The sequence below is a fragment of the Haemaphysalis longicornis genome, unplaced genomic scaffold (assembly GCF_048455015.1).
Source record: "Haemaphysalis longicornis isolate Haplotype H1 unplaced genomic scaffold, Haemaphysalis longicornis Haplotype H1 scaffold_10, whole genome shotgun sequence".
NCBI lineage: Eukaryota > Metazoa > Arthropoda > Arachnida > Ixodida > Ixodidae > Haemaphysalis > Haemaphysalis longicornis.
The window spans coordinates 79,660,701-79,685,176 of NW_027526204.1; the positions used below are offsets into that span (position 1 = coordinate 79,660,701).

The 24,476-nt window shown below is 44.6% G+C and overlaps 1 protein-coding gene across 1 annotated transcript in view; it reads right to left on the bottom strand.

The window, feature by feature from the left end:
• The window catches only part of LOC144158838 (protein SHQ1 homolog), a 30,489-nt gene extending 6,171 nt beyond the window's left edge, over positions 1 to 24,318 (bottom strand). Inside the window, exons 1-13 of the mRNA XM_077690002.1 lie at positions 23,937 to 24,318; positions 23,703 to 23,770; positions 22,987 to 23,051; positions 19,748 to 19,876; positions 16,785 to 16,966; positions 14,628 to 14,740; positions 13,151 to 13,266; positions 9,063 to 9,118; positions 7,352 to 7,450; positions 5,531 to 5,584; positions 4,475 to 4,598; positions 2,455 to 2,575; positions 1,236 to 1,275 (exon numbers count right to left, since the gene is read on the bottom strand). Coding sequence (XP_077546128.1) covers positions 1,236 to 1,275; positions 2,455 to 2,575; positions 4,475 to 4,598; positions 5,531 to 5,584; positions 7,352 to 7,450; positions 9,063 to 9,118; positions 13,151 to 13,266; positions 14,628 to 14,740; positions 16,785 to 16,966; positions 19,748 to 19,876; positions 22,987 to 23,051; positions 23,703 to 23,770; positions 23,937 to 24,011 — 1,242 coding nt within the window. The 5' untranslated portion in view covers positions 24,012 to 24,318. The remainder of the gene's footprint in view (positions 1 to 1,235; positions 1,276 to 2,454; positions 2,576 to 4,474; positions 4,599 to 5,530; positions 5,585 to 7,351; positions 7,451 to 9,062; positions 9,119 to 13,150; positions 13,267 to 14,627; positions 14,741 to 16,784; positions 16,967 to 19,747; positions 19,877 to 22,986; positions 23,052 to 23,702; positions 23,771 to 23,936) is intronic.
• Positions 24,319 to 24,476: the final 158 nt, after the last annotated feature.

A 24,476-nucleotide genomic window follows, 5' to 3' on the forward strand; every position in this document is an offset into this window, starting at 1 on the left:
AGTGGAGGGCTCCGGATTAATTTCGGTCACCCGGTTATCTTTAACGTACGCCCAAACTTCGACGCACATGCGTTTTCGCTTTTCGCCTCCACCAGAAAAGCGGCCACAGCGGCTGGGACGGAACCCGTGCCTTTGCACTCAACAGCACAACTTAGCTACTGAGCTACTGTAGCAAATTTTAACGACGTCGCACAGAATTATTAGGATGTGTGGGAGCCCAATGTACACATCCACTTCGCGTTCCCTAAATGATTGACCAGATAAAATCAAGTGCTGTTGTGCAACAATGGGCGCAACTAATGAAGCAGACCTCCTCTGTAGCAACAAACAATTTTCCCAGCTCATTCAAAATGCGATTTCTTTCCAATCCCACACTGTACGGACCCCTCACAACTTATACAGCGCAACGACCATTACGATCATACATGAATTCCCCCACCTTACTGCCATTTGCACTTCGCTGCACGAGACCACAAACCACATGCCCAGTAAACGAATCCTCGCTTGAAATCAGGGGGACTGATGAGACGAAGTATGCCTAGGACGCGAGGCAACCCATAGAGGAACAGCACTGGACTGATTTACACCGGTTACATTAACCCAAAGTAGTGCTGTACTTTCTGGACAGGCAACAGTCCATTGACGGGACACAGCTCAAAAGCTGCCCCATTCCTGACCCTACCTTTGACTCTCTTACAATCTTAGGGCAGAGGTTAAAGGTGCAGAGAGGCTCGAGAAGATGTGAAAAACCAATCCATTCCCATTTAGGGGGCTACTCGCAGGAAGTTCTATTTTGTGGCGAAAATCGTAAATACGTGAGGTTGTTTGCTTTCGCAAGTATGCCCGCAAAGGCATGCCTATGTGACAAGATGCTCGAATTGACCTGAAGGATTGCTGTAATTATGAAGACACTCCCCCCCACCCTTACCTTTGCAGTTACTCTAAGAGCTTTCAGCGTGCTCAGATTTTTTTTATTATACACTCCTCTCTTTGTAAAGAGTGGGTGTGTGAAACACTCAATTTAAACATCGGGAAACACTGAGTAAATCTATATAATTTTAGAGCTGCACTTCGAAGCGAGACTTCTTCGACTTCGCAAGTGAGAAAGATATCCTAGGTCGCAAATGCACTTTAAAAAAAAAAAAAAAAAGAAAAAACAGAAAGACAGGAAAAAAAATTTTTAAGTAAAATATTTCGAAAAATTTTTCGGCAGCTACTAGAAGATTTACACTTACCTGTTTCAGTGCGTCTGCCAAAGACTGCAATGATTTTGGTCTGAAAAAACAAACAAAAAAAGGAATAGAATTAGTGAAAGGTTGTTGATGATACAGTCTTCGACAAAATTTTCTAGGCCACGCCAAGGATTTCTGAGCCACACGGAATTCAAAGCAAAAGCTTGAATTTTAACTGTAAACAATTTTATGACAGTCAGAAAGACAGGTGTGTTCTTAAGCTTTACGGCATAAAAGGTTTCAAGCTCGCTCAAGAGGTAAGCATGTATTTTGAATTTTCTGTGGGCTACGTACTTTTGGCATGGCCTAGAAAATTTTGACAAAGACTGCACCTGCATTGTCGATGCTTCCCCAATTGTAGCAGTTGCTGAAACAGTGTTAACCTTGCCATGGCATGCTACTAAGGCTTTTTTCCCTCCTCTAAAAACGCTAGCCCCAATCTGCACTGTCGTAACCTGTCATCGCCTTAAAACAAAGCTAAAAAAATAAAGTACACAAGCACATTCATGCACACACACCAGATAGCAAAAAAGGCCACTGACACTGTTCTTCAGAACACCAAAGCGTCGAAAATGATTCAGAAGAAGAAACAAACAAAAGTGAGAAAGGTTCAGAAAATTTATTTTCTTCGTCGAGAAAACACCTTGATCTTAAATTCACAACTATTTTACAGCGTAGGAAGCCTGATTAAGGCATAACGAAGGAGTGGAAAGCGAGCTAGACAATGAGAAGCACATTAGCTTACAACCGCGACCACATTCCAATACTAAACTTGGTTACAGTAAAACCTTCTCTGGGATGGGGCTTCACCTTTTTCACTATAGCTTCAGAAACAAGCCTTTGGTTGAAACGAAGGTGTACTTAATCCCAACGGGTTTTGGTGGAGCAAATTGTAAGAAGGCACACGCTTTAGTTACACATAAAAACTTGCCCCGGCATAAAATAAACAAACCAATATGAAACAAGGAACCAATATTCCAAGGCTTGCTTCAAATCTAAGCACACGTCTCCGTTTTAAAGCTCCCACGTCTGCAAGGAAAAGAGGGGCAGCGCTTGTATACGAGCAAACGCAGCACACGCTTGGTCCTCTACCGACTTCTCAGGACATCTTCGCAGGAAATCTTCCCCGCCTATAATCCTTACATCAAGATCAGGCAAAGACGTTCACATGAAAAAAAAAAAAAAAAAAAACAGAAGGGCGAAAACTGTGGTGCATCCTGACCTGACTGACTGTATCCAGACTGCATAGTCAGTGACGTACAAGTCGTTGAGGATGTACCGGGAATCATGGCGGCTGAACGTGTCGTGAATCTCAAGGAGGCACCTCAGAACGTACCGCGGACCTGAAAACGTAGCATAAAAAAAAAAAAAAAAAGAAACAGCTTCAGTTTTTTCATTTTTTTGAAGGGGGAGGGGGGGGGGAGGTGGTTGTTTTGTTTTACCTGAACAAGTTGGCAGCTAGAAATACACACTTTCCTTGTTCTTTACAGGCAATAGGCTGCAAAGCCCTTGTCCATCAGTGAAATCTCTATCTCCGACATTCGGTGTTTTCCTTATCCTACTTTTTTTTTTTTTTTTTCGTTCCTGTTCCTTTTGATTCCATGCAAATCTGTCTAAACTGTCTGTCCACCTACCATTAACTCTATCCAACAACACCAGAATTAGAAAGAAGGAAAGCCTTTTGTTGTTGCCCTTCTCAGACCACTTTCGAAAAGTCATGAGAAACTGGCTTCAGCCACGAAACAGGCTTACCATTCTAGCTGTTCTTGCACAAAATGTGCCCTCAGGTTGGCTTTCCCACGCAACACTGAGATTGATTGATTGAAGGGTTTAACGCGCCGACGCAACGCAGGCGATGAGGCGCGCCGTAGTGGAGGGCTCCGGATTAATTTTGACCACCTGGGGATCTTTAACGTGCGCCGAAATCTCGTACACATGGGCGTTTTTGCTTTTCGCCTCCATCAGAAAAGCGGCCGCCGCGGCCGGGAATCGAACCCGCGACCTCGTGCTTAGCAGCGCAACGCCTTAGCCACTGAGCCACCGCGGCGGGTCACGCAACACTGAGGCCGTGTGAGAAAGCCAGCTTGCATAAAAGTTGCATAAAAGTTTGCTATGCTATGAAAAGAATGGCCTTTTTAAGGTTACTTTACGAATACAGGAAGTGCCTGGTATTTCAACATTTGTCTATAAAAACACCAAGGCATCTAAACTCCAAGTTCTAGAACTTCCATCAGTTCTTCACTAAATGCAACTTTCCTTCAAGTCCGCTTCGGAGACAACCGCTAGCTTTTGCTCCTGCGTTTGAACAGTTCCACTATTTTTTTTTTTGCTTTTCACAGTACGCACGCACCGTGACACCCTCAAGTTGCTTCAGCAAGCTTAAAACATTTTTTTTGTAGCTTTGTCCCCTCTCAACAGTCGTGGTTTCAGACGCCTGCGAGTTAGTCAAATAGCGCAACCATGTCTGCATAAAATGTCTGCAGTCATGTTGTGATGGCCTGAGGATATCTTGTGCACCACAGCTGGCAATGCTCACGCAAGAACCCCGTCCCTTCACCCGCATGCAATTGTGTTTTGCTCGCAGGCAACAGCAACACACTACCTCATTTTAAATTAGCACGCCAGTTTTAACATAATCCCTCATCCCAACGTTGATCAAAAATAGCAAAACAGCGCAAAGGGCAGGACGAGGAAAAACAACAGCATGAAGCGCTGACTAACAACCAAATGCTTTATTTCCGTGAACGGTTTATAAAGGCACGAAGAAGTAAACCATTCCCAGAAATAAAGCATTTCGTTGTAAAGTCACCGCTTCGTCTTGTTGTTTTTCCTTGTCCTGTCCTTTTCGCTGTTTTGCTATTTTTGAATATGTACCAAAAAGCTCAAATTTTTACCTTGTTAAGTACCAACCTTAATGTGAAGATATCATGTATTTAAAGAGTCCGGCCACTTTTACGGTCACACATAAGAACCCACCACAAACATTAAAGCACATATCTGCCTCCAACAACCTTCAAAATACAGCATCCACGCTTTCCCATTAATCCTCAAGAGAATGAAGGTGTTGGTCCCACAAAAGAAGCTGTCTACTCAAAAAAAAAAAATTTAGTAAGAGAGAGAGAGTGCAAGAGGAAGGGTCTTACACAAAGCGTAAAGGTAACATGACTGCAAGACATTATCAAAGAACGGTTGGAACAAACGAAAGTGGCACACGAAAAACAGGCGTAGGAGTCGAAGCGGACCTAGACGGAGGATCTGGATGACGTCGCGAAGCACCGCGTAGGCCAGCCCCCAGTGACGGTACAGTGGGTAGATGAGGCTGCGCCGAAAGCAGCTCCGAATGGTCTGTTCCAGGGACCAGAACTCCTGCACGACGAATCGGGAGATTAGATGATGTTTCGGGGAAAAGCAACGTGATCTCCGCATCACTGTGCTTGCACAATCCCTGACAAAAAGAGGCAGAATGCTAAAGCAAACACATTGCGGCAAGGACACTTGTGCTATGCTGAAAAGGCAGGCTTACACTTTTTATGTGTACTCAAAATGGACAACACAAAGTACCACTGCGGTGGAACTGAAAATAAAAATTCAGTTGAAAGCCAACCCTATGATACCAATTTTTCGGATAATTCCTAATCAATAATCGTCCGCCATAACATCGATTGTGTCCTTGACTGTACTCTTCCAATTACGGAAAGTCCTCGATTTAACGAAACACTCTGTGTTTGCCACACTGCTTCATAAAATTGCATTTCAACTACACGTACAAATCAAGACACCCAAACTTCAATTTCATCGATTCCTGCCTCATTTCTGTTTTTCGTACAACCTTCGGTGCAAACGAAAAAATTCGACCATTTTCGGAACCTCCACGATGTGAAAAACATTGCGCCTATGTTCCAGTATATATTTGCAGTAGATGGTTGCTAAGACGAACTCAGCTATGACGAATCTTATGGTTAAGATGAATTACACTTTTGCACTCCGCGTAAGATGATAAAAAAACATCCGCGTAAGATGAGTTTCTGATAGTTCGAACCAATTTTAACGGTTCCGGCGAGTTCGTCTTAATGGGAGTTTACTGCAATTCATTTGCAGAGCTTGCACAGGCATCAATTTTAAAAAGCGACAACTGAATGAGAAGCCGTTACGTATCCAACCCCCGCTGGAAATCTGAACTGGAAAATTTTCACAGATTCAGCGAGTGAACTTATCGCAATCCTTTGAACATCAACTCTATACCTCCAACCTCATGCTGCAAGCAGAAAGCTATACTAAGGGAATCTTGCCGCACTCACCTCAAACCAGGAAAGGGTGGCACTCAGCTTGCTTATGTTCCAACCAGACTCCACCTAAGAGAGAATTAAAGGAAAGGACAAGATAAAAGTTTGATACCTCTTTTGTACTAATCGATAAGACTATGGCATACAAAGATAAGTGATGGGAAAATTCATACCAATGTAAGCAAACGTGGCTGTGAAGCATAACGAACTCCTTGTAGCTTGCACTCATTACACACAACCCTCCATTCCAACACAAGGAAAGAAGTGGGAGGGGGGGGGACCCAAGGGACCCAACAGTTGCAACATCAAACATTTTTTTTTCTTAAATTTATGCACTATGAGACTGTAAAGGCAATTTAGTGGAGAGGGGTGGAGTGTGTGTTCTTTACATTAGTCAGGTGTAACATAACTCACGCACTTTTCTCAATTCTCATGTAAATTGGCTCCAGAATTCACATCTGTTTTGTTGCAACCGGGGTCTACCTTGGCACTTAGGGTAGTTGAGTGTACAGTTCCATTTACAGTTAATGGGGATATGGCTCCACAAATGATTTACTGGAATAAAATGTGAGTACACATTATAACGAGCCATTTTAATTAACCAAGCCACTACTGTAGGGAGCTCCGTCGCAATTTGGATTACCAGCCCTGTAATAACTAAGGAAGATTCCAAAGCACCACCTTGTTTGCCACAAATGTACAGGGAAAAAAAAAATTGTAGCATGAAAATAAGAAATCCTTGTTTTAAGGCAAACGCATCGAAATGAACTTGATATAACAAAAACGCCAAACCTTTAACCTTCCTTCACCAAGTCACTAAAAACGAACCAGTATTAAACCAAAAATCTAACCAGCATCGAAACCAAAAAACGAACCAAACCAACCAAAGATTTTTTATCAGTATCGGTAATGTCACCGGTGCTCGATGGACCATACTGTTGGTCATTTGATTTGCCCGCTAATTCACTTAATTATAAGAATTTCCCAATAAAATTGGCTATGTTGGAATCAGCGTGTGAAATATTACTCCAAAATGCACCCCCCACCCCCAATCACAATTTTAAAGCGATAGCTTTGATGGCGTGCTACCAAAAAACTACTGCATTTCCCCATAGACCAGTTGGTTGACTGAAAAGTTTCGATAAGATTTGTGGACACACGGTCTGTGCGTGAAATCAGGCTTCCATTGTGTCAAAACGATTATGTACTTGAAAATCGCGAAAAAGGAACAGTTTCAGCTAAGACGATACTCGCGTCGATCATGAAGGAGGAGTACAATAGTATACTTTCATCTCATAAACTGCATATCGGTATACATTTAGATCGTTCGTAGATGCGTTTACTTAGTGCACAAAAAATGGCCGCTTGGGCTTGTTCATTTGTTGCTTGCCTCTTTGAAGGTTCGACGATAGATTTAATGTAGTTTCAGTGAAGGTTTTGACACACTTTTGAGGCAGTTTTGATGTCACAAAGCTTTCCCGCTTCTCTCAACTTTTTTTTAGGAAGGGATGGCAAGGTTTCTTTAAGACAGCACTTCAGCAGCCCTTAAGGGTAGACACCCACTTGGCGCATACATTAGGTTTTCTAACAACTCTATACAACACAAACACAGCAACCCCAGCACCGAGAGCTACCAATGGAAAAAAGGAAGCTAACAGGCCAATCCCCAGATTCCAGCTGCATCAAAGCTGGAATAAAGTGCGAGGAGTGCAGTCCCTACAGGAGCAACAACTCAACTGCACTGAGGCAGCCAATAATGAGGCGAATTTTTTCCCCTTTACCATGACAGTGCTGGCCAACACCAACACACGAGTATAGAGGCAGAAGCAAGCTCACCGTGTTCTCCCCCTCGGTGACCCGCTTGTTGTAGGCGTAGGCGAACATAATGTCCACCAGGCCCAGCAGCAAGGACGGCTCCAACTGTTTGTCCAGCAGATGTGCACGCCAAGAGTCAAGGGCCATAGAAATGCAAAGAGTTTCCGCAAGCACGGAGCAATCTGTTTTAGGGGTGAGGCCCCTTAGGGGCTGGGGATGTTGGCGTCTCCTGTCGTCGCTGTCGTAATCGTCGTTTGTCTCGTGTAGCCACGGTACTAAACCACCGGGGAACTCATTTACGCCTCGCGCTAGAACGTAGTGCGCACTAAAAAACACCAGGACACTCTTTTACGCCTCGCGCTAGAAAGCTTCACACTTCAAAGAGACTTCTACAGCAAAGCTGTATACTATACCCATATCTCCCAAGGGTTTCATCTCCGTTGCCAAAAACGCCAAGGCGCCAAGAACGCACTTATACACTGCATGCTTCACCTTTCACCAGGTTTCACGTTAGTGGAGATGGTGGCCCGGGATTTTTTCATGATACTTGGTACTGCACTCCGGCGGTGTTTGCAGCTTCACTGGCGATTCACAGAGCCCAATGCCTGGAAAGTTTTGTTCGTTAAAGTCTTGAAAGTGGGTTGTCAAGGCTTCAAACTGAAACGAAGACTTGCCACAACAAAGCAAGTTTTTTGTAATGACTGACGGTAATTTATACCCCCCTTCATTTAAAATTTGCACTCTAAACTTAACAAAGTCAACCTTTGCTTTTACAATGTTCCCCTCATATATTTTCCTGTTTCACTTTAACCTCAGCTGACAAGCAGTCTAGGTCCCACGGTTACGCTCACACCAAATGTTCCTTATTAGGCAAAGCTTCACACATTCAAACTAGCCATTTGTGGGAAAACTCTGACCCCCTGCTCTCTACTGTTTAAAAAATCATGCACCCGTCCGTCTAACAACAACAACGGTTGAATGCAAAGCTTTCTCGTGATAGAATCTTTGGTTGGCCAATTACGCAGGCCCACACCACTTTTCTGAATGCCCACAGCAACTCTCGTGTGCACTGCATAGGCCTAACGTTTGGGTTTTGGGTGTACGGCACAAATTGGTACCTGTCGCTTGGCGTTCACTTCGACCATGTCAAAATAGAGCAATTGGATAGCCACTGGCTTCATAACGTGAGTGACCCAGGTTCGCTTTTGGCCACGGGAAGCGGTTTTTTTTTTCCCACTTCACCCACAATCATTCATCATCATCGTCAGAGAAAGTTGGCGTTTCTTCAGGGCATACTGGCGCACAATACGATTTTCCGGTAACTACTCTATCAATTGTGAGCACTAAAAATGCCCCATCGTAAGTTTCTTCCCAAATAGTAACTTTCTCCCTCGCACTTTTCTTGTTCAACGTATCAACGAGGTTCTACTGTACCTCTGAAACAATCAAAGAGTGGTAGAACAGTTCCTGTAGCGGATGGGGCTCTCACGAAGTTACGCTCTGGACGGCCATTACAAGCACACAGAAGACTGCTTTTTCCCTTGTTGGGCTGAATGTTGTACCGACACAAGTCCCCACCCATTGTCCTATGCACTTTGCCCCCAACCAACAGAATGTGACCAGCACCAAGGTGTGAAACACAATGTCGCATGAATGCACGCACGCAAACTTCAACCATGAAGAAGTTTCCTGAGCAGTGCAGCCAAAAAAAAAAAAAAAGAGGCCAAAGGATATATTCCTTGCGTGGCAAGTTCCTCATCTTGGTCTTCTCTTCCTCCGTGAACTGAACTAGAGGGGAGCAGAGAAAACACAAAAAAGGCACCAAGTCAGAGGAAAAAATACAGTGCTGAGAAACAAAAGGACAGTGATAAGTCAGAAAAAAAAAAAAAAAAAGAGCAGTGCTAAGTCAGAAAAAAGAAAAACAAAAAGAACAATAATCAGCAGGCCTTTGGATTCCCTTAACCACAATGCAAAGCGGGAGCCATACAAAGAGGGCTGGTGAAACAATTTACAGCATCTTGTACTACAGTAAAACCTCAGTACAAGAAACACTGTTACAAGGAACACTTGGTTATAAGAGACATTTGAATGAAAGCGGCTTGGTTGGTTTTCCCATGTCCGCCATGTTAGCAACATTGCCTACAAGAGTTTGGTTACAAGAGACACGTTTTTTGGTTCCCTTGAGTGTCTCTTGTAATGAGGTTTTACTGTATAAAATGTAATGCATACCTTAACAACAGATATCAGAAATTAACCAAGAAAATGAAGCTCTCCTATAAAGTGACTCTCTGGATGTTGCTGGTTGTCAAATTAACAACCGGCACTGCTGATTTTAATAAGTACAGTCGTAGACGAATGAAATGCAAACATTAAAATACGAACCAAAACACACAAATGCCGTGATTTCTTTCCAAGTGAATCAAAATAACGTGTGGCCTAATTACAAAAGCAAGGTTGGGAAATGTGGCTTTTCAACTATGCCAATAACGTGTCACCATTAAACCTCCAAGAACTGTATTTTTCAATTTCACATGTTCTGGTTCATATTTTTGTGTTCACATTTCAGTTGTCCATCACTGTACATTGCCACCGAGCAACATTTTACACTACAAATCAAGTGGCATTCACTAAACTCAAGCTGTAGTGACTCCGTGCCTGATCTGTTTGGTTTCGTCATCTTCAAACTGACGCAACATCAAAATATGTCCATACAGACAGGCAACACTATTCGCACCATTTGCAATACTCAACTCCCAAGAGTGAACAGAGAACAGCCCAGATGATTTTAACGCAGCTGCTTAAGAAAGTGCAAGACTGGATTGGATGGAATGCAAATTTTTGTGACCATCGTTTCGCCTCACATAAAGCTTCGTGCGCAAGCATACCACTTGAAACGCGATCTCCACGTTACAGCGCTGTTCCTTTAGGTGCCCAGTGATGAAACTGGAGCAGGTTGCACTTTGTCTCACGGTCAAAAAAAAAAAGATCAGCCATTTGACACAACCTGCACTCCCCTGCCCCCTCCAACCTGGCCACATGAGTCAGTGCTAAAACCTGGCCACAAAAAAGAAAAAAAATGCAGTGCCTGTTTAGTTCCGTTCGAAGTTACGTAATAGCCATGTGCACCTCCAGAGGTAGCAAGCCATCGTGCCATAAGTTGTCTCTACTGGAATGCTGTGCAAAATTGAGAAACCGTGTTGCACCCTGCCAGCAACTGAGGCACAGTGCAAAAACAAAAAAAAAGGTACCAAACACCAAGAAACGTCAAGAGCACTCGCTCAAAACAAAACAACAAATAAATAAACGCATCTGCGATTTCAGCAAACCATTAAGCAGCAGCCGATATGAAATAAAAAGTAAAATTTGAAATAAGCACTGTGCCTCTGTTTTTAAGCAGCGATTGTTTTGAGTGACGCCAAATAAACAATGCTTAAAAGGTACGCTGTACATGCGACTTGGTTTGTGCGTGCTTTGGTTATAGTACAGTGCTACAGTTAAACCTGCGTATAACGAACCTCCATACAACGAATTCCTCTTTATTACGAAGTTTTGATATTCCCCGGCGCTACTGCATAGAAGCATGTGTATTTCTGACCTCTATGTAACAAACTAGCAGCGGCGGGCACCCTGGAAATAACAAATTTTTCCGCCAAATACCTCGCCATTTTGCACCATTTTTTTTTTTTTTAGCGTGATGGACAGCCGCATTCATCTGCTGCGCGGCTGCCCCGGCGCCGACAGCGCGAAACGATGTGATCGTGCACGGCGCGCACAAGCCGCGGCAACGGTCTCGCTGCTGAGCTCCTGCGGGGTGCCGCGGTGCCACCGGCGCCGGCGCAACCAACACCCTTTCAGTAGAAAGGGTGTGGGTTGCGGAGAAAGAGGAGAGGGCTGCAGAACGCGTCTGCCGCGCTCTCCCCTCTTTTTTCAAACTGCATTCCGTTGCTCCCTGACCAGTGCTACCCGTGCTCGCGGGTTTTCAAAGGCTTTCGCGCCGGCTACCGGAGTCCTCTTCAATCCGCTATCCCCGCACCACGTGACACTAAAAGAAAAGCTTCACGGAGAAAAAAAAAAAAAAAAAGGAAGGGGGGGGAGCATGGCGTCAGGCGGCCAGCTTTCGCAAGCGAACCTCCTCTGGCACCGCTTTCTCCTCTCTTCACGATCGCCCCGCGCTCTCTCTGTTCTGTGGCTGCGTACTGGAGAAAACACACGCCGCACTCGCTTTCCGCGCTTTCCGTTCTTTGCTCCCTTCTGCGCATCAGTACTCCTCCGGCATTTTTTTATTCGCGCGTGCGAGTCGGCTCTTGCGTCCTCGCATCTAGGAAGTGTGCGGTTGTAAAGATGAGTGCCTCGATAAAGAAACGAAAGACATTGACTCTTGAAGACAAGGTAGCCGTTTTGGACGCCGTTGCCGCAGGTGAAAAAAAGAAGGACGTCGCCGCAAGATTTGGCATCCCGGCCAATAGCCTGTCGACCATAACTCCGTTTTTTTCCGCCAAATAAATGTTCTAGGTGACGCCGACTTCCAGTTATACTTTTGTTTCATTTGTGCATTTTTCCCCCGAATTTTTATACCGAAACTGCATATAACGAAAACCTCCTTATAGCGAAATTTTCCGAGAATTTGTCAGCTTTGTTATATCCAGGTTTAACTGCAGTTACAGAGCAAACTTTCGTGGCTCCCGCAGCATACGTTATAAGCAGCCTACACTGCACTGCAAATGTTGAGAAATCAAGCAATCAGTCGTAAGACTGAATTGCACTAAGAGTAACCAATCTCCACTAATACCTTGAATGAGAAAATGCGCTATCCCACCATCCTATCAATTTATCTGAGGAAAGGCGCGTACAAAAACGTTTTGAAAGGGCACTGCCACAATGTTAAACACCAGCGGAATCCTTCACTATCTCATGCTCCTCTCAGTGCAAGCACGACATCACCGCATCTTATCCTTGAAAGAAAAGCACCAGTGTTGCAGCATTCCACTCCCAGGTAGGTACAAGCCGGCACCATCTACTTCTTTGCTTGGAACACTCCTTTTATTCTTTGTGCAACCACTGAAGTAACTACACCATTCGGCCTCAGTACTCTAGGGTTCGAGCACCTCAAGTTCTGAGAACTTTTCTCCAAGTCTTGAGACTTTTTTTTTTACTGTAAAATGTTCTCCGAGGTCATTTCTACGCATTGTTTTCGTAAATAAGGGTGGTGTGCTATCTATTATGTGAGCTTAGGATCGGGGCCCCACAAATCAACCTGTTTAATTAACTTTCTTCATCGCGCCGGAAATGCCAGGCTTGTACCTATTTCAGAACAAGATACCGTGTTTTGTCGCTTGATAACCCCCCCCCCCCCTTTTTATTTTTAGAAAATTCGGCATGAATTTGGGGGGAGAGTTCATTATGCGGAAAAAAGTTGCAAAATATTTCTAAAGTCAAAGTTTCATAGAATCAGGATGGTAAGAGAAATGTTGTCCAAGTCTTACTAGTTCTAGCAAAAACACGTAGGTAATTATGTAATCCAGTTACTGCGATCGTTTACGGCACCAGCAACCACGCCGAGATAAAAAAGTATTTTCACTGCATTTTTTTTTTTGAAAAGTTACTAGAAAGTAAATTCTTAGGAAGAAAAGTGGGGGGAGGGCTCATTACGCGAGTAAATACGGTATAGCACCAGTATAGCACCAAACAATGTTGCAGCAAGCAGGTCAAAGGGCATGACATGCATTCAACACTGCTGGCATGCGCGGCGAAGCTTGCTGCAATGTTTCCCAGCTACGCAAGAAGAGAGGGTGGAGTAGAGAGGGAGAGAGTGACACTCACAGAGGCTTTCCGAGGCCGCAGTGTCGCCACTGCTGTCCAGGCGGGCCACCAGGTCCCACCAGGGGGCAGCGTAGGCCAGCACTTGCTCCACTCCCGCTGGCTCGTAACGGTCGGCCCTGTCAAAAGCGTGCGACAAAAACGACAAAAGTTCTGGTACTTTGCGACTCGGAAGGGAAGAAAGTTGGAAGTCGTTTCACTAAGGTGAATGCGAACAATCGTGCTCGAGAGAAATTTCCGCTACCTTAATTTCAAGAGATATTGGGACTTGTTTGTGTGGTCCGCTTCCTTTCTAAAGCTATCCGTTCGCCCGTTACTAGCTGTCACATCAACAAAGACATCGCGGCAGAAATGGTGAAATTGTGGCCGAATGGTACAGCCCGGAACGAAAATTGACGGGAACGGCAACTGCCGACACTGCCTTTGCTTGGGTTTAATTAGATGTATTACTTTACATCAGCTTCGGTCATAAAAAACTAGCCTGAATCCCCAATAATAGTAACGGAGAAATTTCATTGTGCCAGTAGAGAGCACAACTTCCCGGGGCTACAAACAGAAAGCGTTTTCATATAATTGAAAAAGCCAAATTAAAGACAAAACACAAGGTTTACTCACGAAAAAGGCAGCTTTGTCCCCATAACAATTATCCCAATTTGATGCGAAACTTTGCACAAATTTATTCATTTATTTATTTTATTATCAGGCCCAGGGACATTAAAGAAGGGGGTGGGTATTACAGAACACACAAACATAAAAATACAGTACATGTGTTCAAATACAAAAAGTAGTTCCGATTACGTTTTTCGTGCTGACCCACATTATGTCACTCCTATGAACATTACGTCCCTACAGCGCGAAATTTTGAAGTTTTCCACTATTTGCTAGATATTTTTTAGTTAATGGGGGACACTGGTCTTAATTAAGACAACTTGTTTTAATTTTCAAGTAAACTGCGTGAAACTTGTCAGTCTTGGCGCTTTCTTTCCACCGATTTTAAATATGCCATTATTTTTTTAGCTGGTCAATCAGTTCCCAAGGTAATTAGAGACAATTAGCCATTTTTGGTGGAACAACTAACAAAACTGTGTTGGCCATAAAACTGTAATCTTTGTATTTTCCAACACTATGAACCCTGGGGAATGCAGTAATCGAAGCGGTTTATTGATGCATCGCGTGGAACTAATTTTACAGCTCTTCTTTGGCGGCACCATTGGCAAGGAGCCATTTTGAACACCCATTTCAAACACCCAAGTTAAGAGAGCACCCCCTCAAGAGAAACATCTTTCATTGCTGGAAAGGAGCTGAGTGAGATATCAAAGGCCAGTTCTTCCAAACTGAGAAAGCTGTTTTTAGTCTTCACAGCCCCTGTAAGTTTTCCCACTGGGTGCTTGAAACGGTCACAAATGAAGATGACGATAGCCCTCATTGCAATGCTTGCTCAGCAGTAAACGTTCTCGATGTCTCGCGCATCGCCACTCACAGGTAGTGTTCTGCACTGAAACGGTCGTTTTCTTCCTTGAGCCGTTCCTGTCGGGCTTCCTGAACAGTCTTGCGCTCAGGGTCGACAATGTCCACCAGCCCGGGCATCTCGTCCTGCGGGGGCAAAAAACGAGAACCTGTTGCACGTTCTCGTTGGCATTTCACGGCAGTAATAACTTCAGCATTTGTGAGTATGTTTATATTAAAGCGAAGCTTTCTTGCTCTCACTGATGGCGGTGTCGTAACCACAATGCACTGCAGAGAAGCCAACTTTGCACAAATGGAAGGTACATGATGATGATAGTGGTGAAGAAGATAAAGCAGTAGTAGTGGAGGATAAGAAGGGGAGGAGGTACAAGAGGAAGAAGAGGAGGAGGAGGATTAGGAAAAAAAAAACACCAGAAATATGGAAAAACTTTCAATCCATGTTACAGCAATGTAGCGCATTTTCATGATTCTAATGCACACCCTTTTTTGCAAAAAGGAGCCTTCAAATTTGTGTGAGGGTTACAATTGCACTCAGAACCGAAATAAGTTTCAAAGTGGCCAGCAGCATTCCCATGGACACGAACTACCCCCAACATCCAACTCAACCCATATCAAAAACAATTAGATGACATAACGAGAGCAAATTTCGGCACACCCATTCCACAATGGGCCTATTTTTGACAGCTGTTGCACATTCTTTCTGCTAACATTGTGAAGAGAAAGGCATTTGAATTTGCAAACACTTTCAACGTTCCGCGGTCCAGTTTTATATCCAGCAGAACTTGGTTAAGCAAATTTATGAACCACAAGTGATTTCTCGCTGCCACAGTTGCATGCGTCAAATAAAATGTCTTCTGCCAGGTACGTGGTGTCATGTCTTATACACATGTGCGGTAGGAATTGGCCTCAAATTATTTAATCATATTTCCTGGCATAATCTTACCTGCGTGCTACAGCCAGGGGCACGTTACAATCGAGCAAATACGGTAGTATGGGCAAGCGCTAAAAACACGCTCATCAATGTGTTAACTGCACATTAGCATTCAAGTGATACGGTCAAACGGAACCAGAGGCCCCACTACAATCGCCCCGCCACGTTCCTTGGTGGTGGCTCGGGTTGATGCCCGCCAATTGCAGAAACAAGATTCTACGTCGTCATAGAGAAATTGCTCGAGAGCGGCTGGGGACTCGCCACTGCTTTGTCTCTGTTTTCATTAACATGTCCATTATTTGTTAGGAGCTTGCAATAGCATAGGTACTGCTGTGATCGGGAAAAAGCAGACTGCTGCTAACCCTTGTACAGTACAAGCTCATTAATTCGAACTTGAAGGGGACCATCAAATTGTTCGAATTATCAGGAGGGCACAGGATGAATGGACATCGCGCTACACTGCGTGGGCAGAACACAAATATTCCACGTCTGAACTCGTTATCACCAATTAGACGCTACTACACGCTTGTTGCGCACACCCCGTGATCACAGGCCACGCCACAAAGAAAACCTGCAATGGCATGCGCCGCAGCACTGGCACCGGCAGTGAAATAAGGTGTCGGAGCAGCGTAGCGCTCACTATGTGGTTTTTTTTTTTTCTTTCATTGTTTTGCATCTCAACTAAATTTCATTTGGTTTGCATTTGCAACACATTGTAATTACTCTGGGCAGACTTCTTCTTCGAAGAGCGATGAAAACCAGGGGACCCCAGTTCAAATTAACCGTTCTTGATACCGACGCATTTGAATTATTTGGAGTTTTCCGCCATTGAAATGTACAGGGCTGTGCCGGGACCAGGGCGTCAGTTCGAATTACCCGTAAGTTCGAATTAAGCGAGTTCAAATTAACGAGCTTTTACTGCATAAGGTTTTGGGACCTAGCCAGGTACTGGTGTGTACCTTTCCGTCCCCTTCCCTTGGTTTTCCTGAGATTCAAAAACTTCAAATAAATTTCCAGTTTCAAGTTTTTAAAATAAACCAAACTGGCATTTTGTATTGATGGCCTCCTAAAAGAACGTGCTCTTGGCTGACATTCCAATACCCACCCAATCAAGCCGTCCTTCACAAAGTTTGCTTTCCCTCATAACACTTGTGCTTGCAGTGAAGACCGCTTTAAAGGAAGTTTCCGAATTGGACGCTGCACCAACCCACGGCTGTTGCTGGGAAATGCAAAGGTCACCTTTATCCGGGCAATGACTCCCGTCCGCTGCCGGTCGAAACCGTACTTCCGCACGCTGCCTTCGAGTAGCGAGGTCTCGTCCTGAGCCGTCCAGGGAGTCTGCTCGACGTGCCAGTCCATCTCATCCTCCTCCTCCAGCTGTTCTCCTTCGGGTAGCGCCTCATCTTGGGCAGCGTGGTTTTCTAGAAGAAAAACGTAGTGATGCACCCTATTTATATCCCGTGAAAATGTTTCCACTTATAAAACAGGCTTTTCAGAATTATTAAAGACAAATGCAAACATTGTCTGATTCGTTTGTCAAGCTAACATCCAAGATATGTAGGTCACATTCCTAAACGTTCTCAACATGGCATAAAACCACATTGCAAATCAGCGCGATATTATAGTGGCACTAAACTAGGCAGCTGAAAGGGGTGCCTGGTGTTTCCTCTCCTTATGAGGTTAGGAATAAATCGACGATGTTTTAAACTTCCACAAAATGCTCAGATGAGTTCACCCATAGAGCAGAGCCACAAATTGAGAATTTGACAGGTGACTTTACTGTTCCATTACATAATAGGATTGTGTATGTTGACTGCGTATGGTATGTCGAGCACTTTGTATCGTCGTTGCAACATTTGTCAAAATTGGATGGAATCGGATGCTAGTTTGGTGCGAACAGAAAGCTGCTTTCTGAAATTCACATTTTAGCTGCTTCAGTACAAAGAACATATTGGGTATTCGGTGGCATTATTACCTTCTAAAAAATCTCTCACACATGTAGCGTACATCAAAAAACTGGTAACCGCAAGAAAACGCAGTTTTCGGACTCGCGCGCATTCTGCAGGCGTTAACCGTCATTGCATCGAAGCTGACAAGTCACTTCAACTTTTAATATGGTCTGTACTTGTTTCTCGATCATTCTTTTCAAGAATGCATTGGAAAGGCTCTCCTTTGAGCATGCTTTCCGAGGCCCTCACTAAAGCCAAGGCGATGTTACAATGGCCAAATTATTCAGGAATTTTGTTGCGATTGATATTTGCTCCTAAGTCTTATGTGCTCGACACGTTTTCGTTTCAACAGAGTAATTCTGTGTCTGGTTAAGGGGGATTCACCTCATTACACTCCTATAGGACTTGTTAATTTATGACCTACGGATGCAGAAAACATTGTGCACCAATGCAAAGAGGTTTACAGATCCATGAAAATGTTCTTCATGGCCCAGCTTGCTTGTTTTAGAAATACATAACCTCTTTACTGAAATAAAAACTAAACGAGAAACACATTTTGGTTGATCAAGCCTTCACTAGATGGCACTAGGTGTCTAGCAAGTGAGAGTATTTTCTTTGTTTATTTAGGTGCAGAAGTGACACATTTCTAAAATGAGCAAAGCAGGCTGTTAGGAACATTTCGATGTATTTGTAAAACTTTTCGTATTGGTGCACGATGGTTTTTAAGTCCGCGGGTCCTGAAGTAGTAAGTCAGTGAAAGACCCATTTCATAACAGTAAATAAACATATTTGTTGACGAATTGGGGTGTAAAGCGCTAACCACATGGAGCGATTTTTCCAGCGACGCGACGAGCGACGCGACTAGGATCCGCAGTCGCCGAACCGAAGTCGCTCGCCGAGGCAACCACATGACAGCGACGGCTCAAGCGACTGAGCATGCGATTGAGGATGGCGATTTCAATGTTTCCGCACTGCGCATAGTAACGCGCTTGGTACGCTGGTTGTTTGCAAACATTTTTTTTGTTCATTTGTCATAAAAAGCGCGACTAAAAAGTGTTACGCCTTTCTACCTTGCTTTTTGCACTTCATTGCACCTCTAAAACTGGTTTGGGTTAGCGATAACGCACGCTTTTCCTCCTGCACCTCGTCTCTCGGCTCCTACATGAACGCCGTGAAGAATTCGCTTTCTTGACGTCGTTTTTCCCACACGGGTCTCACCCAGTGTGTGCGGGAGCCTTCTTGCTTCTGCTTCAGCATGTACACAAGCTTTTGCCACGCAAAGCTTTCTTTGCCGCTGCACCGCAAACGTCGTCTGCGTGGATTTGCAAACTCTTCCCCCCGTTCTCTTCCAAAACCGGAGGTTGCGTGCTTACGTAGGAGCTCTCCTATTGACTAGTCGCTGAGGCTACTTCCGGGAGGCGAGCGACTGTTTCTGGCGGCCCAGAACCGAGTGATTCGATGAGCGACTTGGTCCGCGGCGAAAAGTAGTTCGTCGCTAGTCGCGTCGCTCCCCAAGTCGCTTGCGAAATCGCTCCATGTGGTTGGGGCTTAAGAAACTGGATTTAACCTGATCTTTATACCCACCATTCCAAAGCAGAAATAGCAGGCAGTATAGGGTTTAACTCAAAAAGGAAGGACCGTAGCTGTAAGCAAGCTTTCTCTTTCAGTAGTGATATCTTTCATGCTCTTCAAGCCAGACTATAATCTCTGCTTTTTTTTTTTTTGTTTACTGACACTACAAAACGAAGCAGTCAAAATGCAGCATTAGTCAGCAATAGCCCACTTTTTTTAACGACTTGCACTAACCACGAAACAATTCCCGGCAAGTTTTCGTCTCCTGACTAAACTGAGACAGCTTGAAAGTACCAGGCAACCTTTCAATCTGCATATTAACGGAATGGGCATCACAAGGTAGCAATGAATAGGCACTGCTGCTATCTTTTTACTCAGTCACATAACCCCCCCCCCCTCTCTCTCTCTTTGCAACAGATGACACGTCCACTATCAGGCCAAACAACCAAACAAAAAGCACCTTCAAAGACACTCCATCAGGATGTGAACGCTAGATGACGCCCCCAGCTTCTCCAATCCATGAATTATCCCTTCAACTTCTGAAAATACAGGTGTGGCCACCCCGCCAATAGTTAAAAGCCCCTCCGTGATCACAATTAACCCAGCAGCCCAGTGACGCTTTCCCCATTAAGGCTGCCAGGCACAATAAACGCCACAGCCCCAGCATTTCCCCACACCTACCGAGAACCTCAATGAGCGGAGGGCGTGTAGACGCTGCCTTTGGGGCAGGAGCCAACAGCTTGGTCAGGAGGTCGAGGCCAGTGAAGACCTCTCCAGGAGTCTGTTTGGGCATGTGGATGATGTATGTACCTGCGGGGTCAAAACATGGAAAACACAGAAATCAAGAGTGAAGATGCAAAGGGAGCGACTATGAGCCACGAAATAAAAGAACTGATAAATGTGACATGGAAGGTTTATCTCCCCCCCCTCTCTCAAGGGAAGTGATTCAGCTCCAGATTAATTTTGACCCCCTAGGACGCGAGTTTGATTCCCGGTCGCGGCGACCGCTTTTCCGATGGAGGCGAAAAGCAAGAACGCCCATGTGTACGAGATTTCAGCGCACGTTAAAAATCCCCAAGTGGTCAAAATTAATCCGGAGCCCTCCACTACGGCGTGCCTCATCGCCTCCGTTGCGTCGGCGTGCTAAACACTACAATCAACCAATCAACTTCAATGTGCACCAAATACTCGCACACAGGCATTCTTGCTTTTCCTCTCCCTTTGAAAAGCAGCCACCGGGGCAGGGATGGAACCTGCATGTTAAGGCTCAGCAGCCCAAAAGTCGGGTGCACAATGTTCGCAAGCAACTGCGACTTGTGAATCGAGCACTCCACAGTGTGCACAGGGCTGGGCGAGCACAGGCCGCGGAGAAACTCACCGCGGCGTTTTATGACCCCGCAAACGGGGCTGCACGCCGCTAATGAGAAGACGCGCCTAGACCGGAGTTTTCCAGGCTTCCGAGAAAGTGCAAAGGTTTCCGCACGTTGTGTGGTGTTTGCGGATATTTGCTTTCCTATTCGTCTTCATGTCAAACACTTTTAATTCGCTGCAGATGTGGCGAAAAGGCCGCAGCCACACGTCGGATGCTGCATTCGGGCTCCAAAATGCGCCCACGTGCGTTTAGGGGCGGGTCGCAGCGTTATTTATGGTCTGGGAGAGAGCGACATCACGCTGCTGAGGAAAAGACTGCATATTGCACGTCGAAACTGTGTACTTCCAGACATCAAATGCTCCATATCGAGACACAAAACTAAGCGCCTATCCTCCGACTCGCAACCTGTTGACAGCACTGTGAAAGGTAGCGGCGCCCCAAGTCAATCATGATAGAGCACACTACACAATTGTGCTCCTATGCGCCTGTCGCCACTGTGAATATGACAGGTGTCTTTTTCACCTGTTGTTTTTTGGAAGATCTGCAAACGACGAAGGTTTCTGCTGTGGAAGTCTAACGGGCCACAATGTCGTTGTCCAAGCAGTCTGCAAAACCCAAAGTGGAAGACGAGAAGAGGTGCTTTCAGGAGCGATGGGAACTTTATTTCTTCACGGAATCAAGCGAGAAGGTGTTGTGCTTAGACTGCCACCAGACTGTGGCTGTGCCAAAGGAGTTCAATGCTCGACGCCACTTCATCTCTTGCCATCACGAGAAGTATGGTGCTTTTACTGGCAACGTTCGCGAGCACACCGTGACTCGAGTTAGCTCTCGGGTCGAGGATGACTGATGAGCACCTGCGATCGACCATGAGGATCGTTTCCGCGCAAGACGTTCTTGCGGACACTTCTTCTCCAGTCGCAGCCAAGCGTTGCCAGGCATCAAGCCAGCATGTTTAGAACAATAGCAGCTATATTGTTCTTCTCAAGGAATAAAGTTTTGTGACTTTCCTAAATGATACTCGCAATATTTTCTCGTCTATTACTATCAATAACGCTTTATTCTAGTAAGATACACAGACGCAACTGCCTTCAAGCCTTTTTTTTGTGAGGCACCCAATGCGGTCACCATGTGTTAAGGCATAATTGTGGAACAAATATTTTATATTTCAGAATCGGCGTCCCCATTTTAGTCATCCTGTAGATCGGTATCGATATGTGTCTCAAATTCTGACGCCAATTCTATTCAGGAATGACCAAGCATATGTACAACATGTGGGGAAGACGGAAAGACCTACTTGGTTCTTTCAAATGGCAGAGTTATCTCACATTTTGTTAACACCACCCCCCCTCCCCCCTTCGTTTCAACCTTTTTGACTATCCCGGCCCTTGCGGGACTAAAATTCATGACTGTGGCCCGCTAACTCATGCGAGTTTGAGACCCCTGCTCTACATCAATACAGTTGAACCTCGTTATAACAAACACTGATATAGCGAATTATCGGCTATAGCGAACTAAATACAGTCTTTGGTTGGTCACGCTTTATTTCAATGACACTTATTCGTTTATAACGAAACTGAAACCGTGAGATCCGCGCGATATTGGATGCAACGAAGAAATATTTGACCAGGAGGCTAAGAAGCTAATTGGAAAAACACCCCGCAGTCCTAAACTGCAGAAGTATAAAGGCCCTTTTGTTAGTGGGCACTGTGGAAAAGTTCAACCTGCTCGGTGCTGTGAGTATCCACCAGACGAAGATCACATCCTTCATCAAATAAATAAGGACACAGTCCTGTTTTGTCACGTGAACTCTGTTCTGTTGTAATTTCACGTACTCATGTTCTGGTTCATTGAGCTCGAAATGCAACAAAGAGAAAGGTACGGGTTACCTTGTGTATAGTGTGTTCGAAGCCTAAAAAAAATGCATTTTTGCATTAAGTATTTTTGCGCGAGCCAGATTGTCGACTATAGCCGATTTTTACCTCTACTATTATATTGAACATCGGTTATAACGAACTAATTTGCTGTCCCGATATTAGTTCGTTATAACGAGTTTTGACTGTACTATAGGCAGCATTATTTTAATTGAAAAGAGATGTGTGATGGATATTTGCAAAGTAAAATAAGGAATATGCATCGAATACAATACTTTGACCCTGAAATATAAAAAGTGCTCGCGCCCGAGCCTAGACATCATGGCAGCATTCCAAGACATCCAACAGCAAGGAAAGGTTCTAGTAGACGGGGCACAAGCTGTGCAGTGTGGAAAATTTGAACTGACTAGAGTACACCTTGACTGTGTTTATCTTGGGAGTTGGGAGGTGCGAGACAAGAACGGGAAGAGCATGAGAGATGAGAAACATTTTTGTGGCAGGGCTGGCGGACGTTGCTGTTGTTGTTGAAAGCAAATGTTGTCTTTCAACAACATTTGCAGCGAAGTCAGCAGATACGGGGCCTTTTTTTTTTCAACTGATACACAGCACACAGACGCTTTACCCCAGACTCTTGGATTAAAGCTTAATTAAGCGGATGACAAAAACAACGATCTCACCATTTTCAGACTCGTACTTCGCCAACTCAAGTCCGTTCTCCACCACTTTTCCAGGGAGGTGTAGCCTGCACCGCGGGTTGGAGAAGGTGAATACTTGATGCACAAGCCACACTTTTAACCAAGGTTTATATTACAGGGAAAAAAATGACCAGCGTTTGAGTTTCACGTAGATGTCGAATTTGTCCTCGCAAGAACTTGCTCTACCTTGGGGATTTCGTGTGAAACTGGCCGACTAACAGCTGTTATTTCTGCTGCTTGGCCAGAAATAACTCGCTTGGACAGCCCCTTTTGGAGTCCGTCACCTATATTTAAGTTACCCGATCACGCTCAGTAACCACTGAATGCAACCCAACCCTATGTTTCCTTCAAACTACGCTATTAACGTCTGCCCCCTACTGTGGTGCAGTCAGCCAAGAGCAAAGAATACTCCAACCGACAGTGCTAGTGTTTGAAAGATCTGCAGTAACACGAAGCTGAAGCGTGCTAGTTAAGAGTAAAATTATTCCCCCTCGTTATTTTCTCTAATGACAGCGGCTTGGAAGTGTCACTAAATACCATTCTTTCGGTAACTACATTAAGCAAATTCTGTTAACTACATTTTCACCTCTCGATCTTCATTGCACAAAAATCAACAGCTCGTTGATTTCGCACGCAAACAAGATTCAGGGGGCGCCTTAATCCTAGTGTAAAAAACAAATGTTGAAAACCAACGTCACCTCAGGTAGTACGGCTTGGAGTAGAATTTGAACTCCTCCTCGTGGAAGTATATCTCCGCATCCGAAATCTTCAAGACAACAGGTAGAGAGGAAAAATACGTAATAAGAAGAATGCGTTATTTGATCCGAAACATTAAAAGTGGCTCAAAAAACAGTGCAATAGTTCGAAAAAAAGAAAATAACTTGCAGAGGTCGGCTGGATCATTACTAAACAAACAGACATTGTTGCCTTACCTTAGAGTACGGTGCCTTGATTTCAATGATCAAGAAGTCATCATCTTGTCTTAGCTCGAACGCGGGAGTCAACATTGTTTTCGCTAAATGTGGACACGCCTCTTTCAAGAACTCATTGAATCGAGTATCGCCTCAAGGGGTCCAAACACCCGGGAGAGAGCCGGAGCCGCGGGGCTACTGATGCAAAAAGCACGCCTCGCACCAAAAAGAAATGCGTCTCAAGAAATGTGGAGGAAGTCCTTGAAACGTGACACAAGTCTGTATGCAACTGTGAGCCGTGACTTCCGATCACGCGTAAAAACTCCTTCGCGCAGGCCAAAACCCACGAGAGAAACCGCAGCCTTTACAGCTGCCTTTGTGTTTTGGTAGGTTTTTGTTTTTTTTTTGTACTCAGTGTTGCCTGTCAACTTTGTTGAGTCTAATAACAAGACTATTTCCCACCCTTTTGTCAGATGTATCTTAAAAGCACTTGTAAAATATAGGTTTGTTATTTAAAAAATTGAGTTTTTTTTTTTCCAACAGTGAAAACAAAACAACTTT